The sequence below is a fragment of the Periplaneta americana genome, chromosome 14 (assembly GCF_040183065.1).
Source record: "Periplaneta americana isolate PAMFEO1 chromosome 14, P.americana_PAMFEO1_priV1, whole genome shotgun sequence".
NCBI classification, from domain to species: Eukaryota; Metazoa; Arthropoda; class Insecta; order Blattodea; family Blattidae; genus Periplaneta; species Periplaneta americana.
Window position 1 is genome coordinate 26,310,691 of NC_091130.1, and position 17,168 is coordinate 26,327,858.

A 17,168-nucleotide genomic window follows, 5' to 3' on the forward strand; every position below is an offset into this window, starting at 1 on the left:
ACCTCCCCAAAGGTATTTTTCCCTCATTTCCGAAAACTTGCGTCTGCATATTTTACATTATGTGTATATTATAAACATACAAACATTGCATTTCGTGTAAACATTACCACAACAAAGTGAAAAAAATAAGGTTACAACATTCTTGTAAGGAAAGTAAGAGAGATTGACCCAATTGCCGATCGCGATATGATAGTCTTTTCAGCTCTGAGGAAGACCACAGTAGGATGGTCGAAACGTTTAGCTCTAGTAACCGAGACGATGCGGCAGAAGCCCGGTAACTCACAATCCAATTAGTTTAACTGCCATTGCTTGGACATGGAATATAAGATACAAAATTATGCAATAATATACTAATTGATAAATCATAGTTACAAAAAAATAGGATAGGATTACAGTCAAATTTTTATATACAGAGTGGCCCAAAATGCACTACCCATTACTACTATACAGTTTTAATCTCTCCATGGATTTCAACTTACCCACTTGTGACGTTCATCTAACAATTAGTTATTGATATTACCACTAGAGAACATTGCTTAATAATCATTCTGTTGTCAGATGTTTATTTAGAGGTTTGTGTTAGTTACATTCAGTGTTCATGGATGTTATGTTGTCGACAGAAGAAACTGTTTTTGCTGTTAAAACGTGGTTATCAGTTAGTAATTCAAGAATGGAATGAACACTTCGACACTTCCACAAACACGGAAGGCAGTCTTCAATTTACGGAAACGTTTTGAAGCAAACGGATCAGTGATGGACCGCCTGAAGTCAGGTAGGCCATCAATAAGTGAGGAAACAAGCTATTGTGATTGGTGGAAAAGCTATTGGAAGACGAGATACAATAGAAATGCCACCTTGATCACCAGACTTCACTCCAATGGATTTTTCATTTTGGAGATTGGTTAAAGATATGGTCTACGCTTCAGAACCAACCACAATAGAGGACTTGATATCAGTCATTGATACGTACTGCTTTTTCACGACATTGATTCCGATCCACAACTGTGCGAAAAAGTATGCTTTAAATGTCCAAATTCGTCTTCAGAGACGTGTCGAAGGAGAGGGAAAGCAATTTGAAAAACTGTCTATAAATAAATAATCATTAATAAAGTAAGTTGCAGATGGAAAAATGGGTAGTCACTTTTGGGCCACCCTGTATTTACGAGCAGGATGAATGATTGAAAGGATGTATGGATGGATTTTTTATTTATTTTATTGGGTTATTTTACGACGCTCTATCAACATCTCAGGTTATTTAGAGTCTGAATGAAATGAAGGTAATAATGCCGGTGAAATGAGTCCGGGGTCCAGCACGGAAAGTTACCCAGCATTTGCTCATATTGGGTTGAGGGAAAACTCTGGAAAAAACCTCAACCAGGTAACTTGCCCCGACCGGGTCGAACCCGGGTCACCTGGTTTCGCGGCCAGACGCGCTGACCGTTACTCCAGGTGTGGACTGGATGGATGGATGGATGGATGGATGGATGGATGGATGGATGAATGAATGAATGAATGAATTAATTAATTAATTAATGATAGGTGGTAATGGAGCAGTATTGAAAGGAGTTGGCAGGGGAGTCGAAACATTCTGTCCTGCATTCTCATCTCCAACAGAAATTACTAGTGGATCTGACCGAAATAAAATCCTTTGATGAAAACTGTAGTTGGATCTGTGACACACGATTCAAGCAAAGGTTACCAATTACTCCAAACACACTCGAAAGTGCGATTTGCTTCGCACTTGTTCCCACGCACCCTTCAGTGCATGTTAATATATTTGCAACTGTCCGGACTCGAAGTGCTGTATCCCAGTGTTCAGGAGCGCGCTAAGCTGTTGGCACGGGATAAGCGCCGCACCTAGGCCAGGCTGTAAATGTCGGGACTCTGTGTAATTCTCTAACCAACGGGCAAACTAGTTTCATAGCTTTCATTACGCACCCCAGCAGTTTTATTTACTTCTATTTGCATAACGAACTGTTCTGATACGTCTGTGTAACGACGTTGTATCAACTAAATAGTCTAAGTCTGTCGTTTCCAATTAGCGGAAAACTGCGGCCCTCTGTTTTTAAACATAACCAAGCTGTGACTCCTATTCTAGAATGTTTATATCTGTGTAATAGTTGTCTATACCATACTATTTAGTTCCACAAAATGTGGATCTACTGATCTACTCTAGGGAGAAAAATTTACATTTATTATCCAATTTAGAAAAGTATTTTCCTCCTGATTACCTGGCTCAGAACTAGAAGATCTGTACAACTAAAATCCCCAAAAAATTTTTTTGGTGGGTAGAGGGTAATTTTTCACGGCTGAAACGGTTAATCCTTTGTTTTAGTCCTTGGCCCAAAGTTTTCAAGCTATATCATTTTTTTTTTATTGTCTTACTGTTGTAAGAATATAGAATAAGCTGTGAAAACAGTTCATTTTTAATTAAGATGTAAAAAAAAATAAAAATTTTAGTTCTCGAGGTTTCAATAAATGTTCCTCATATAAGAGGACAATTATTCTACTTCCACATCTCTGATCCGTCCCAGAATCTGCGGAGTAACTTAGCGCATGTGGGGACGGAGTCTATCTGTGCCGGAGTGTATTGCGGGTAGCATCAGCTAGAGCTCGCTAAGGGGTAAGATGCTCGTGATAGACGGTAGAGTAGAGTTCAGATAGAAATTATCCCCTCCTGCAAGCGATTGCTCGCTTCGTTCAAGCAATGCCTCCCCCCCAGAGCGGTCATTGGCCCTAGCCCTCCCACATACCACTTTCGTCTTTCTATTCCACAGATTCCTAGGACGGACCATAGTTATATTCACCAGCTTCATTTTAGTGCAAGAATGATGAAAATACCCTATCCTAATTCTAAGTGCACTTTCTTTAACATTAGTGTTATAAAATGCTGTAAAACTGAAAATCGAGGAAAATTATGTACAGCAAAAAAAAAAAAAAAAAAAAAAAAAACCGGACCGACCCTTGTAGCTGATTTCAGAGCCTTGTTCACTCCAGAGCACAATAGACTGGTAATTAAGACTTTCGTGGTTCGAATCCTGCCTGGGAAGGAAACGTTTTTTGTTCCTTATTCAAATTTATTCCCATTACTTTTCGATTGCTGGTAAAATTCATGTTCTGGGAATAATAAGTTAATTAAGTAGTAAAATATCGCTGCAATCGAAAAGTATTGGGAATAAATTTGAATAAGGAACAAAAAAAAGTTTCCTTCCCAGGCAGGATTCGAACCACGAAAGTCTTAGTTACCAGTCTATCAGGCTCTAAGTTAACAAGGCTCTGAAATCAGCTACAAGGGTCGGTCCGGTTATTTTTGCCACTACTGTACATCCTGAGGGTATGAAAAATTGTAAAACCAAACACACAGCTTCCTGACTACATGAAAAATAATGCAGTCGCACAGATACTTTACAAGTCCTAGAAAGGAGGCGGTGCGCATGATCAGAGGACGAGCGACCTGGTTCACAAGAGAATGACTAGTTGATGTAATAAGATTATTTTGTTTCGTTGCATGACTTTTTTCTAGGACTTACACTATCGTTTATCACAGGATTCTTTAATTAAAAAGCCTGGCACTTACTAGTACAGAGCTCACTCTGTACCCATCAGCCATATCACTACTGAAAACTTCTGCAAATAAATAACTAAAAAAAAACACTAACAAAATGCTAGTGAGACATCTATGGACGACAGTAGATACTGAACTTGTAGTTACTTCAACTGTTAGTTAAAAGCGCTGATAAATCTACATTTAACTTTCCGGAAACTCATGAAAGTTGTCAGTGCAGTTAAATTTATAAGAGCAGTTAAGTAACTGTGAGTTAACTGAGGAGTACCAGAAACCGGTCATAGGGGCGTACGCAAGGCGGCAGGGGCGGTTACCGAGTTTGAAACTCCCTTGAACTTTTTGAAAAGAAATGACATATATAGGTTTGAGTATTTTTTTTATCCATAATCGTTTTCCTTTCTAATTTTTCACTGCCAGAATAACAAAGTCTACATCGACATAAAATAGGTTAGAAGCAATAGGTTGGCTTAAACTAGATAAGAATAGAAATTTACATTCACTTTTCCTTCTCTTCGAAATCTTGAACTCTTCTATTCCTTCGTACCTGTCGTCTCGCTTCACTTACCTTTCTTCCCACCACAATCTGAACACACGCCCTCGCCATGAAACAATACTAACAATACCATCCCATCGCACCTCCTCATACTCATCCTCTTTCACAATAGCCCTGCCAAGACTCTGGAATTCGTTACCTGTTAGCAACAGGGACTGTCGAAATAAAATTGAATTCAGACGCAAACTTACTAGGCACTTGGTCAGTAATTGAGACTCGTTCAGACATGGTTTCTTGTAAATAGTTCTCTTAATCTATCACAAAATATTTCAATATCCGGTAATTTCATCACTACAGAATTTTGTTATTGTAGGTTTAATTTGTAATTCAGTAAATACAAAAATATTCTTTGTTCTTAACTTCTATGATAAAATGTCTAGCTTTCATTAATCAGGTATTCTTGTCGTACTTTAATTTTTATTGTAATTGTAATTGTAAATTTAATATTAATTGTCATTTTATTGTTCATGTTATAGTTGTAATCCCCTGGTAGAGGGGCAGAGAAGGCCTGACGGCCTTATCTCTACCAGGTTAAATAAATAAATACTAATACTAATACATAGTCTTCCTTCCCCTGCTTCAATATAATCCCTGTGCTTGGTGCTGCAGCACATTCGAATTATAACAATGCTATCTTTATTCAATAGGGAGACCTACCGCCTAGTAGTAGACTATCAACTTTGTAATAAAATAAAGTTGACACAATATGAAATTGAAAAGACAGATTTGACAGTTCTGTAGTGCTGATAATATTATGCGCTGTCGACTTTAAAGTCATTTTAAGAAAGGTATTCAGCTGTTTTTTAGAGTTCTGACTTAATTGTGAAACGTTCGTTTAACGTTTTGTGCATTTTACTGTCCAAGCTACCGCAAAGTTTAACTTTGCAATTTTTATTTAAAAAAAAAAGTCGCGTAGTGATTCTCACGAGGTTAGTGAACATTTCACTTTGACAAATGTTCCTTTGTAGCTGCAGCGTAACGATGTTTATTTATTTTGATGGTTTTTTTACAACGCTGTATCAACATCAGGTTATTTAGCATCTGAATGAAATGAAAGTGATAATGCCGGTGAAATGAGTCCGGGATCCAGTACCGAAAGTTACCCAGCATTTGCTCGTATTGGGTTGAGGGAAAACCTCGGAAAAACCTCAACCAGATAACTTGCCCTGACCGGGATTCGAACCCGCAGCCAGGCGCGCTGACCGTTACTCCACAGATGTGGACGTGACGATGTTGTCGAGAACGTTCTTTCCGGGACTAGTTTCACATCCCTCCTTGACAAAATTCTGTGTACGCCACTGTCTCCAGGTGACATTCCTCTGTTGAACTGACCCATGCCAAAAAAATCAGGTCTAAAAATACATCTGTGCACAATCCAGATAAATGTCAATTTGTAAGATTAATTCAATCGCCATCTCAATACTAAACACAAGGAAGTTAAATGGCCTGCCTTCTCCGTTTACACAAGTTAAATACCACACGTGAGACACTTGTACACGCATTAGCCTACACTAGAGTTCATTGATTGACCTTTCAGGACGTGGAGAGACATGAATGAATCAAAGATGTCGCAAGGTGCTAAGCTCCCGATTGTGGGCGCCAAATGTCGACAAGGTTCCCACACTATATATGTCGGGGTCAATCCCGGTGTCATGTTGGCCACACTGCCGCAGTGAGAGAGAGTGGAGACATCCGACAATTAATATCCATCCGAGTCCGGCAGAGAAATCGACCGCAACGAGTTTGTTTACAACCGAAGACAGCGGTGTGGGACGAGCACGTTCAAGAAGCTCACAGTGGCTACGGTGCAACGCTTCATAACACTCAGCTTTTCGAAACTGGTGTTTTTACTTTGTAGGAGTCTCAATCAGCGACACCTAGAGCTAAGACGAGATGTTATGGCACCAACCTGCGCGAAGTTTTAAATTGCCGGACAGCAGGGTAGAGGAGTGGGGGTTGTTTGGGTTACGGTTCTCAAGCTCAGAGCGGCAGGCATATCCGTTTCATCTCTTTCTAAAAACATTCTTCTTACCTCAGTATCACCACTTTCCTACTCAAGAGTCCGAAATTACGCCCGCTATTCCATCTTTATATTCTTTCTCCATCCGAATCAGACGAATGATCTGTGCTGGAATCAGATGTCCCAAAGTCTATGGAAATGTTCTCCAAAATCCTGTCCACCACGTGCTCACTTTCAATGTAATTGTTCTCTACTTTCTTCACATAATCATACACTGATATCCATTTTTGGAAGAAGCGATTGCAGAGTCGGCCTCTGCTTATGCGTAGCGTAGAAATTATAGATGAGTCTTCTTAGGACTTCCTCATCAAAACTGTCTACAGCTGCAACAATCTTCTTCTTCTTCGGCTGTGATTTTTCCGGACTGGAGAAAGAATCTGTTGTTCCTGCCTCAATATTTTTCCTTCGTTTCTGATTCTTGCCAAGGTTCGCTTTGAAATACCAGTGGCAGCCAGTACTCTTGCACACACGCTTTTCAATGGAATTGGTATTCCATTTACAACTTCTTCTGACATAAATTTCCATACATTGTATGCTATTTCATGTCCTTGACTATGAACTACTCTATGATTTCACACCTTAGACAATGCCATAATGAGGGCGCTCAGAAGGACAATGTTTTCAGTATTAGCAATAGCGGTAGTAGCAGATCGATCTGAACACTCGGAATGCTAGTAACCAACTGACCCAACACCCCTCCAGTTGAGTGTGAGGGCGAGTCCAAGCAAACGAACTAAAATTCGTCCCTTGCGCTGGTGCCATAACTTCCCTTCCGGGTTCTACCAGTGTTGAATTCAGACCAAAATGTGCTCGATTTATACAGAGTGATTCACGAGGAAAAGTAAAAAAATTTAGGATACGATATCTTAGGCTATTTTTGAGTGAAAAAGTTCATATGAACATAGGTCCGTTTACGAACGATGGCGAGCTAGATGGATTTTTTTTGGTAAAACGTCTCGCCCCAATGTGAATCAGACGTTACCATATGCTGCTGACGTGAGATGTGAGACAAGGTCACGGATCGCAATGAATAACATAACATTGGAATCTGCATTGTGAGCGATGTAAATAAGAAAAGTTCATTCACCTCACAAACAGGGTGATGGGACATTATAAATGTCCAATCGCCTGTCCTTATCTGATGTAATGACACAGAACCCACACATAACACAAATACACTATCATTTATCGGTTCACAGCAGTTCAGTCAGCTATCTACAGTACAGTAGTTATACAGGTACAGTTATCGGAAGTGTTAAGGCGTGTTTTTCAAGATGCCTTATAAATTTTCGACTACAGAATACGCCGATATTGTGTATGTTTATGGTTTGTGCGATGGAAGTTCCTTGCGTGCCGTCGCTGAATATGAACGATGCTTTCCGAACAGAAGAGTACCATATCGAAGAGTATTTACTGTCTATGGGGTTGGACGAAAGACTTGGTATATCAAAGGAAGGTGGAAATAGGAGAGGCCTTAATCGACCGTATTTTGGATGCTGCACACCGCATAAAGAACAGCTACGAGCAACTCTCCCGAGCGACGAGCGCGATTCACGCCCGAGCGCAACAGTGCATTGAAGCAGAAGGAGGTACCTTTGAAAATGTGCGAAAACATCGACTCCGACGTCTAGAATATTAGGTATATATATATATATATATATATATATATATATATATATATATATATATATGTATATATATATACATACATACATACATACATACATACATACATACATACATACGTGAATATAAACTTTAAATTTGTCCGTTATCTGTCTCTGAATGCGAGTTAGTACAATGGAACTCCAGAAGTTTTTGTGAAATCAAAGAGCCGTATCTCCGTAACCCTTCGAAAACGGACCCATATTCATATGAACGTTTTGACTCAGAATGACCTCAGAATTAAATCCTAAATTTTTTACCTTTCCTCGTGAATCACCCTGTATTTGCGTGCCATCAACAACAGATTAAAATAATACCGAGGAGAGGGATGAAGAGAAAAAAATATAAAATAATTCATGCTCGACCATGCCGAAATGTAGTAATTATACACCTGGTAGTAGCCCTTTAATGGACCTCATTAAAGTACACCTTTTCATCATAGTTCAGTTGTTCAGCCAATCAGAAATCACCATTGTAGCATTATTAAAGCGCAAGTATCGATTATTCTCGGATATGCAATCGAAAGACAACTAGCGAAACGTCACGGAGGCTGGAAATCCAATACTGTCGCAGAAGGTTATGTTCTGTTACTATAATAATTAGCGTTAATTGTAAATAATATTCAAATAAATTCAATATGTCATCTCGTTTTTGAATTCTAAATCAATTTCCAGGTTATATCAAGATTAATGTTCATGTTATTCTTTAGATTATATGAAGATCAATGACATTCGTCCGTCGGAAAAAATCAATACTTTCGCGTCTGCGCACATCTCACAATTTAGAAGGTCAGTTCCGCTCCTCACTTAGATAACCATAACATGAATAATACTTATGAATAATTTCAAGTTATAAATATGGTCGAGCATAAAAAGTCGTGTGAAACTTACTTATGATGGTAATTAAGACGCTCGTATGAAAATTATGAAACTCGCTTGCGCTCGTTTCATAAACAAACATACTCGCGTCTTAATTACTACTGTTATATGCTCGTTGCATAATGTACTATAATATGTTAGTTAAATTTTTCTTTATTTCCTTCTCAAATTAAGTCTGTAGTTAATTTCATTGTATACGAATGAAATAAAATAGCCTAATATAATTCTGTAAATAATACAGTAGAATTCCTCGTATCCGGCAACTACAGGACAAAGCCAGTGCCGGATAACTGGTTCTGCCGGATAATTGGTTATGTAAAGACATACCGTACTGCACAAATATTTTTTTCCATGTTGAAATTCAGTAATTTTCATATAGATATTTAAAAATAATGTTTTGAAATACGTACGTTTATTTTTTAGTACTGAACACGGTAATGTACATTCATCAGTTCATAATTTATTGTAATGCATAATAGCGTAAAAATACTAAACGTTTTCGTAACCTTATGACAACGTTAATTTCGGCTAGTGGAAATTTGTACAGCCCTGACACGAATTGCGAGCCAACAAGAGCAGCCGGCCATGCGAGTCAGTCACGATGTCGGCGCTCGACCTCGCACGCATCTCGATGTTCGACTGTTTTAAGCCCCGCGACTCAAAATGCTCAAGTTTCACAGCATCGCAAGGCTCAGGCACTCTGGCGCCGTCTCGTTTCAGCGCATGTTCTTCTTTGCGCATACTTCCTTGTCTTTCTTTTAAAGAGGAGAGCAGAGGAATATTAATATGTACTACAATTGCAACTTAAAGTTCTTAGCGGTCTTTTCTGTTCCAGAATTTGCACTACAATAACAATTTTTTACTATGAAAATGTTCTGTGACAATCACTCCAGCAGTAGTGAGAGCCAGGTTTCTTGTCACTAGTGTCGAATATCACCATTTCCTTTAGTTAATACCAAAAGTTCTTCCCGAAATGTACATTACGTATTCATATGTATGAGGTCTTGCCCACCTCATTGAATATTAAACGACTAATATGAATTAGTCTATTTGTATTATTACTATTAAATACGAGAAAAATTCGTACCGGCACCGGGAATCGAACCCAGGACCTCTCAGCTCTGCGCACTGAGCGCTCTTACCAACTGAGCCATGCCGGGACACGATCCACGGCGCCGGCCGAACCTCTCTCGTAATGTCTCTAAACAATGTTTTTCCATAAATTTCTCACGACAAATATCCTTTGTAAACAGACAAATGATTTTTTCTCTGTGTATTCAGTTTCCCATAAAGAGTAGAATTATGGAACATTGTATTTCTGTTAAATGTTCATTAATAACTGGTACAGATTTTCTTTCCATAAGTGTCAAGACCCTATTCTCTTTCCATAATTAATAAGTCCCAGTTCTTTCCACAAGTATCTAGTCCATTTCTTTCCATAATTATAGTCCCGATTTTCTTTCCATAACTATTTAGTCCCGGTTCTCTCTCCCCAAGCACATAGTACCGATTTCTTGTCCATAAGTATCTAGTCCTGATTTTCTTTTCATAAGTAAGTTATCTAGTACAGTCTTCTTTCCATAATTATTAAGACCGATTTTCTTTCCATAAGTGTCTATTCCCAATTCTTTCTCCCCAAGTACCTAATGCCAATTTCTTTTCCATAATATCTAATCCCGATTTTCCTTCCATAAGTATCTGGTCTCGATTCTCTCTCCCAAGTACCTAGTCCCGATTTTCTTTACATAAGTATCTAGTTCCGATTCTCTCTCTCTCTCCCTCTCTTTCTCTCTCTCTCTCTCTCTCTCTCTCTCTCTCTCTCTCTCTCTCTCTCCCTCTCTCCAAGTACTTATAGACCCGAGTTTCTTTCCACAAATCTCTAGTCCCGATTCTCTTTCCATAAATATCTAGTCCAGATTTTCTTTCCGTAATTACCTAGACCCAATCTTGTTTCCATAATAAAACTATCAAGTAGCGATTTTCTTTTCGTAAGTATCAAGTCCCGATTTTCTTTCCATAATATTTAGGCTAGTCCAGATTTTCTTTCCGTAAATATCCAGATCCAATTTTCTTTCCATAATAATTATGTGTGTGTATCTAATGCTCTGGATTTAACAATGCACTCATCATCCTTCTTGCTTTCCAATATTTTGATGGAAGGTCCACAAATGTTCTAAGAGTTTCACAATTAGCCAGGTGCTCCATCTCCATGTCCTCTTCTCTGGCGCACAGTAAGCATTAGGTGAATTCAGTACTCCAATACGATGGAGGTGTTTACTGAGGCAATCATGACCAGTAATCAATCTAAACATGGCCACGGCAGATTTTCGAGGTAGATCAGGAATTAGTTTTGGATCTTTGAGTGATTCTTTCCATTTTGAATTTTGATGTTTTGCCTGTTCGCTATTACTTATTCTCTTTAGGATTCGTTTTATCGATTCATATGGGTCCACATCTGAGGAGCAACGGCTAGCGCGTCTGGCCGCGAAACCAGGTGGCCCGGGTTCGACTCCCGGTCGGGGCAAGTTACCTTGTTGAGTTTTTTCCGGGGTTTTCCCTCAACCCAATATGAGCAAATGCTGGGTAACTTTCGGTGCTGGGCCCCGGACTCAGTTCACCGGCATTATCACCTTCATCTCATTCAGACGCTAAATAACCTAAGCTGTTGATAAAACGTCGTAAAATAACATACTAAAAAAAAAAGATTCATATGGGAACTTGAAATTTGTTTTTAAGTTGATTTTAATTTCTTTAGTTATAATAATTGAGGCATTCAGAAGTCAATATGATTAACTCCTTTTCCAAAGATTTTGAGATATTCAAGGTTAAAGTTGAATACACACAATTGATTCTGTGTTGTAGTGAAGAAGAATATTGCATTCTGTGCGCTTTTTACTGAACTATGGAGTTAATCATATTGACCACTAAAAATATGGTCAATTTAATACATTGCCAACTTAGAAACTGTAAAATAACCAAATATGGAGTTAATCATGTTGACTTCTGAACGCCTCAATTATAAAATCGCGATTTTCTTTTCGTTAGTATCAAGTTCCGATTTTCTTTCCATATACTGGGGCAAGTTCCAATTTTATTTCCAGATGTACCAAGCCCCAACTATCTTCTTATAAACATGTATCCCGATTTTCCTTCCATAATTTTATAGTACCGATTGTCTATTGTCTTTTCTTTAGGTATTTAATAACTATTTCTCTTACTATATTATAATCAGCGTGTGAAATTTATTCTGATAGTAGGCCTACTGTCACAATAGGCTATATTTTTTTTCTAACGATACAAGATTATTCGGAAGTATCTGGTTTCATATTGCACTTCCGCACCAGCAGTGACGTTTGTAACACACGCTGCGTCCTTGTTTGCAGACGAGCGAGTTAGACGCGCTGCTGTGCAAGCAGGAGCTGGAGCGGCTGCACCGCCTTGAGGAGGCGGCGGCGGCTGCGGAGGCGGCAGAGCTGGAGATCAAGCCTCGGCGCGAGTCGTCGTCCCAGATCGACGACTTCTTCGAGACGCCGCCGTTACCGCCGCTGACGCACCACGGGCCCAACAGCCACCACCCCCCGCGGCCACACCATCACCACCACCACAACATGAGCTACGTGTCCATGCGGACGGTGCCCGGCGGCACGCACCCCGAGGACGACGTGTTCCTCAAGCCGCCGCCCCTGTGGGAGGACATTACGTCCAGCATCCAGAAGCTGGACCCCGAGAACGCGGAGATGCTGGGCACGCTGGCGGCGCAGGTCAAGATGGAGGTGCCCGACGAGGTGGCGTCCTGCGGCTCGCCCTCCGCCCTCCCGCCCCTCATGAACCCCCCCGTTATAAAGACGGAGAAGTTACCGCCCCAGCAACCGCTGCAGCCCTTGCACCTCATGACGGCGCCCGCCTCGCCCTTCAGCAACACTAGTAGTAGCAGCCCTCAGCAGTTCCCGCCGCAACACCACCCCCAGGCGGGGGGGTACAAGTTCAATAACGGGAACCTACCACCCCCGGCGTTTAACATGTCGAGACTTGTGTATGTGCCACCACCGACGCCGCCCATTTCCGAACCCGGTTCGCCTGGTAATAATCTGCCCAGGAGAACGCCGCCACCGCCTTACCCCACCCCCAACCACCACGGTGCACCGCCTCCTCCGCCACCCGTACCGACAACTGGGTCACCGACTGTAACGACGGCGTCGTCTCTACCCAAGTACAACAGGAGGAACAACCCTGAGCTGGAGAAGAGGCGAATCCACCACTGCGACTTCTTGGGTGAGTCAACAAGAATTAAGATTCAACCATAAAATTTACTTAGTCTTACGTTAAAAAAGTGTAAAATTGTTAAAAAATGAATGGTTCAAGAGACACTGAAGATGACGTGACATAGCGTTGAAACGGGCTGCCTGTCGAAGGTATATGCCTTTTTTTAACAATTTTATACTTTTTTAACGTAAGACTAAGTAAATTTTATGGTTTTAACAAAGTGTTAACGAGAACTTTAATCAATGAATTAAGATTCAAGACTTCAACGGTATTCAACGCGGTGCGGTATTTGAGTTTTGCATCTTGTCGGAAGGAGATTAAAAATATCCATAGCAAAACTTGTATACAGGGTTGTGAACTGAAACACACATTATAGGGAATTCAGTGCTAGGTAGGTAAGTACAATACGATTATTTAGTCCAGGGCTGGGCACCGGGAGCGATTCCAAACTCTAAACGGGGACGCTTAATATTCATCCGTGACGGCATCAACGCTGCGCGGTGTTCGGCGGGGAAGAAAGGGGTTGAAGAGAAGTCATATGCTCCCCGTTAGAGAGTAGAATCCGCTCTTGGTGCCCAACCCTGATTTAGTCCTTACAGTCGCTGTCAATGTGCGCCTGGGTCAGGCGAGTCCATTTAAACGACATTTCATACAAGTTGAGAGGATGCGAAGGCATTTCTTTCCCCTTCTACTTGCCCTGAGTCCGTCAGTAAGAGACCGGTAGCTGTTACCTCTTATACCTGCACCCCCCAAGTTGTACACACAAGAAAATAAAATATTAAATAAAGTACATAAGTGGATATAAAATACATCGACACAGATGTTTGACAATTACATGTTTCAGTATATTTTAGTGTCGTTCTTACAATATTTTCAACTAATAATTAATTAAATTAAGGAATGTTACTTTGTATTATGAAGTCAGGGGGGAGCGACACAGTGCAGATTGTCCCGTTGTGTATGCTTAGAGTAGCAACTAGCAGTGAAGAAAACATTTTTTATCTTTTGCTGTCTGTAGCTTTTTAATGTGCCAGTTGATATAAACAACAATAAACAAACGCTTAAACGCTTGGTACAAAATTTCGAAATATAGATTACCGATAAACATTTTCAATAATAACAATTTTCACTATGTTCAAAGTCAATTAGTCGAACGTTAGTAAGATGAATAGTAGCATCTTCCCCTTCACGGATGGTAAAGAGTGTGAGTTGAGGGGAAAGCCTATCAACCAAACTGAAATGGGGATTAAAGTCTGTGTGATGAATCTTGTCTCACTGTGAAAAGAGAGAGAAAGGAGATATGTCTTACTTCGTCTGTATTGTTATGGCGATGAAGGAGTGGAGCGATGCCGTCCATCCGTTCAGTGGCGGAAGGGACTAATTGATACATTCTGTAGCGCAAAATAAAATTACAAAATATCTCTCTTCGTACTGTGTAGTTCCGTCACTGGGCTTGTCTTTCAAGAAACTGAGTTCCGGTAGCCTGTTCAATAACAAGGTTTAGAAAGGAATCCTGAAAATTTACAACCTTCATATAATCTCAACCCTCATTTGAAGGGACTTGGTTTTATTGCTACTGAGACAAGATAAACCTTACCAGGTATAGTTACGCAAAGGGATGTTTGGGTCAGTTGCTTGCCTTCAGAGCGATCGGATGTCATGCGTGAGGTAGAGCTGTATGTTTCCAGTACAGTTAAACTTTACTGCATTCCTTTACTGGCCGCTCGCCCTTATCTCTACTCCTGAACTCTCCCCACTACTCCTATTACTTCCCCTCTTTCGCGTCGTCGGGCTGTCAGGACTAAATAATCGGTCTGTAGTTGCATAATAATAATAATAATAATAATAATAATAATAATAATAATAATAATAATAATGATTTATTTTAGCTGGCAGAGTTAAGGCCGTAAGGCCTTCTCTTCCACTCAACCAGCAAAAAGTGTATATACATATGCATGAACTTACAAAGAATCCAACAATTTGATTTAGATGAGAGTTACATGTATACAAGAGTTATTTACGAATTAAACAACAAAATACTATGAACTATTAATTAAACACTGAAATAAACTGTGTAGCAGAATTAAACTAAAATACATAGAATGTTAATATATTTCAAATAATATTAGATAATAGAAAGAGATTATTACGAGACAATTAAAATACAGCACAATCAGGATGGTGTCTAAAGAAAAAAGTAACAATGTAGTCAGTGATAGTTTAAATCAGTAAGATTGGAGTGAAATGCTAATAAGGTTATCTTTTAAGCTGTTTTTAAAGGTGTTTATTGTCTTGTAGCCCCTAATACTTTGTGACAAGGAATTCCATTGACGCGAGGTGGATACTGTAAAAGATGATGAATAACAAGATGTTCTATGAAGAGGTATACTTAGCGTGCCACAGATAAGTGATCTGGTATTTACGTCGTGGTTAGAGTATAGATAAGAGAAACGAGACGAAAGGTAATTTGGTGTTGAAGTGTGCAGAATTCGAAAGAGTAAAGACAAAGAGTGTAAAGTTCTACGTTCTTTAAGTCGGAGCCACGAGAGACTTGCGAAGGACGGTGATATGTGATCATACCGTCGGATGTTGCACACGTATCTGACGCACATATTCTGAGCTCGCTGTAACTTGACTGACAATTCAGAACTTAGGTCACTTAACAAAACGTCACAATAATCGAAGTGCGGCGTTACTAGGGTTTGCACTAGGGTAAGTTTTAGTTGCTGGGGCAAGAAGTTTCTCAAGCGACTCAAACAGTGAATGGAGGAACAGATTTTTTTTATCGTTTCTTTAACTTGAAAATTCCAACTTAGATTATTATCAAAAAAGAAGCCAAGATTTTTTACGACAGATGAATAAGGGATTAGCGTGTTGTTAAGGGTAACAACTGAAAGATTACTGTTATTAAGGGAGTTAACTAAACGCTTATGTCCAATAATTATGGCTTGAGTCTTACTTGGATTAAGTGCGAGTCCGAAATTGGCCGCCCAAGTGGAGACATATGTACGCACGTACGCAGGGGGCAACGGATTTGAGCCACATACTGTACCTGGAGGCACAATGCTTATGAACAACTGACTCTCAATTCAGTTCTGGATTTCAGCCATTGTAGAAGGAAAATTGTTCATTTGAAACACTTAAAATATTTACAGTCTCTGATTGTCATTTGTAGAGATTCGTAAAGCACGCACTCAGAGTTCTATTTTAAGTTTGTGCTGAATTTTATTTATTTATTTATTTTTCATTTGTTAATTCCAAACTTTAATAGATTTAAAGTATCTAGATGCGTTTTACTTGTTGTAAAAATCAGGGGTAGACAAATTCCGGGCGCTAGGTAGCCTTTGCGACTAAAAACTTTTATATAATGCCTGAATTGTTTATTGGGTTTAATTTTTTTAAGACTTAGATTTCTTTTATGTTACTACAACTAATACATAATGTTAACAAAAGCGGTTGCAGGAAGAAATTCGAACGTGCTTTTTAAATTAATATCGTTACATTTGTTGCGAATCTCAAAATATTGGCCTACATAGCTGACAGCGTGTGTTTGCAATGCATAGATATTTAATATTTTTAAACCTATTTCAGTAAATGTATCTTCATCGGCTCCTGATTTTTTTTTAAGTTTCGTCTATCCCTAATAAAAATTATCTTTTATTGCATAAACTGCAAGCTGCCTTTAAAAATATACTTCGTTATTGTTGTTATTAAATGCAAGTGATATTCCTGGTTACCGAATTACACACACAGGTACATGAATAAACAGATGTACCCACACACAGTACCGATCCATGAGGGAAAACTACTTGGCTGACTGAAGCGTGACCTGTTGATCTGCAACTTGCTCTCAGTACGAAGGTAGTATGGTCGATGTACACCTAACTTGTGTTCAAAGTAATCAAACCCAGAGAGACACTACCAAATTAAACGTTCTCATAACAAAAATAACTAGTTGTGAAGACAAATAAAAGTGGCCCAAACCCATTCTCATAATTTTTATTGTCAGCTGATCTCGAGTAAACAAAATTCTGGCTCAAATTTATTGCGCCTGATATGAAGGTATATGAGAGGAAGGTAGATGTCGTATGTAGGGAGATTTCTTCTGACAAAAATGTCACATTTTTCCTTGTTGCCCACTCTGTTTTCATAGAGATCTTTTTCGACTAAAATAAAATTAGCCTTTTTTTTTTTGTCTGTTTTCATAGATAAGGAAACTTTTTT

General features: G+C 39.4%; 1 protein-coding gene across 1 annotated transcript in view; it reads left to right on the plus strand.

Moving 5' to 3' along the window:
- Positions 1-17,168, plus strand: part of LOC138713204 (dendritic arbor reduction protein 1-like) — a 528,115-nt gene that overhangs the window by 389,321 nt on the left and 121,626 nt on the right. Inside the window, exon 2 of the mRNA XM_069845107.1 lies at positions 12,065-12,953. Coding sequence (XP_069701208.1) covers positions 12,065-12,953 — 889 coding nt within the window. The remainder of the gene's footprint in view (positions 1-12,064; positions 12,954-17,168) is intronic.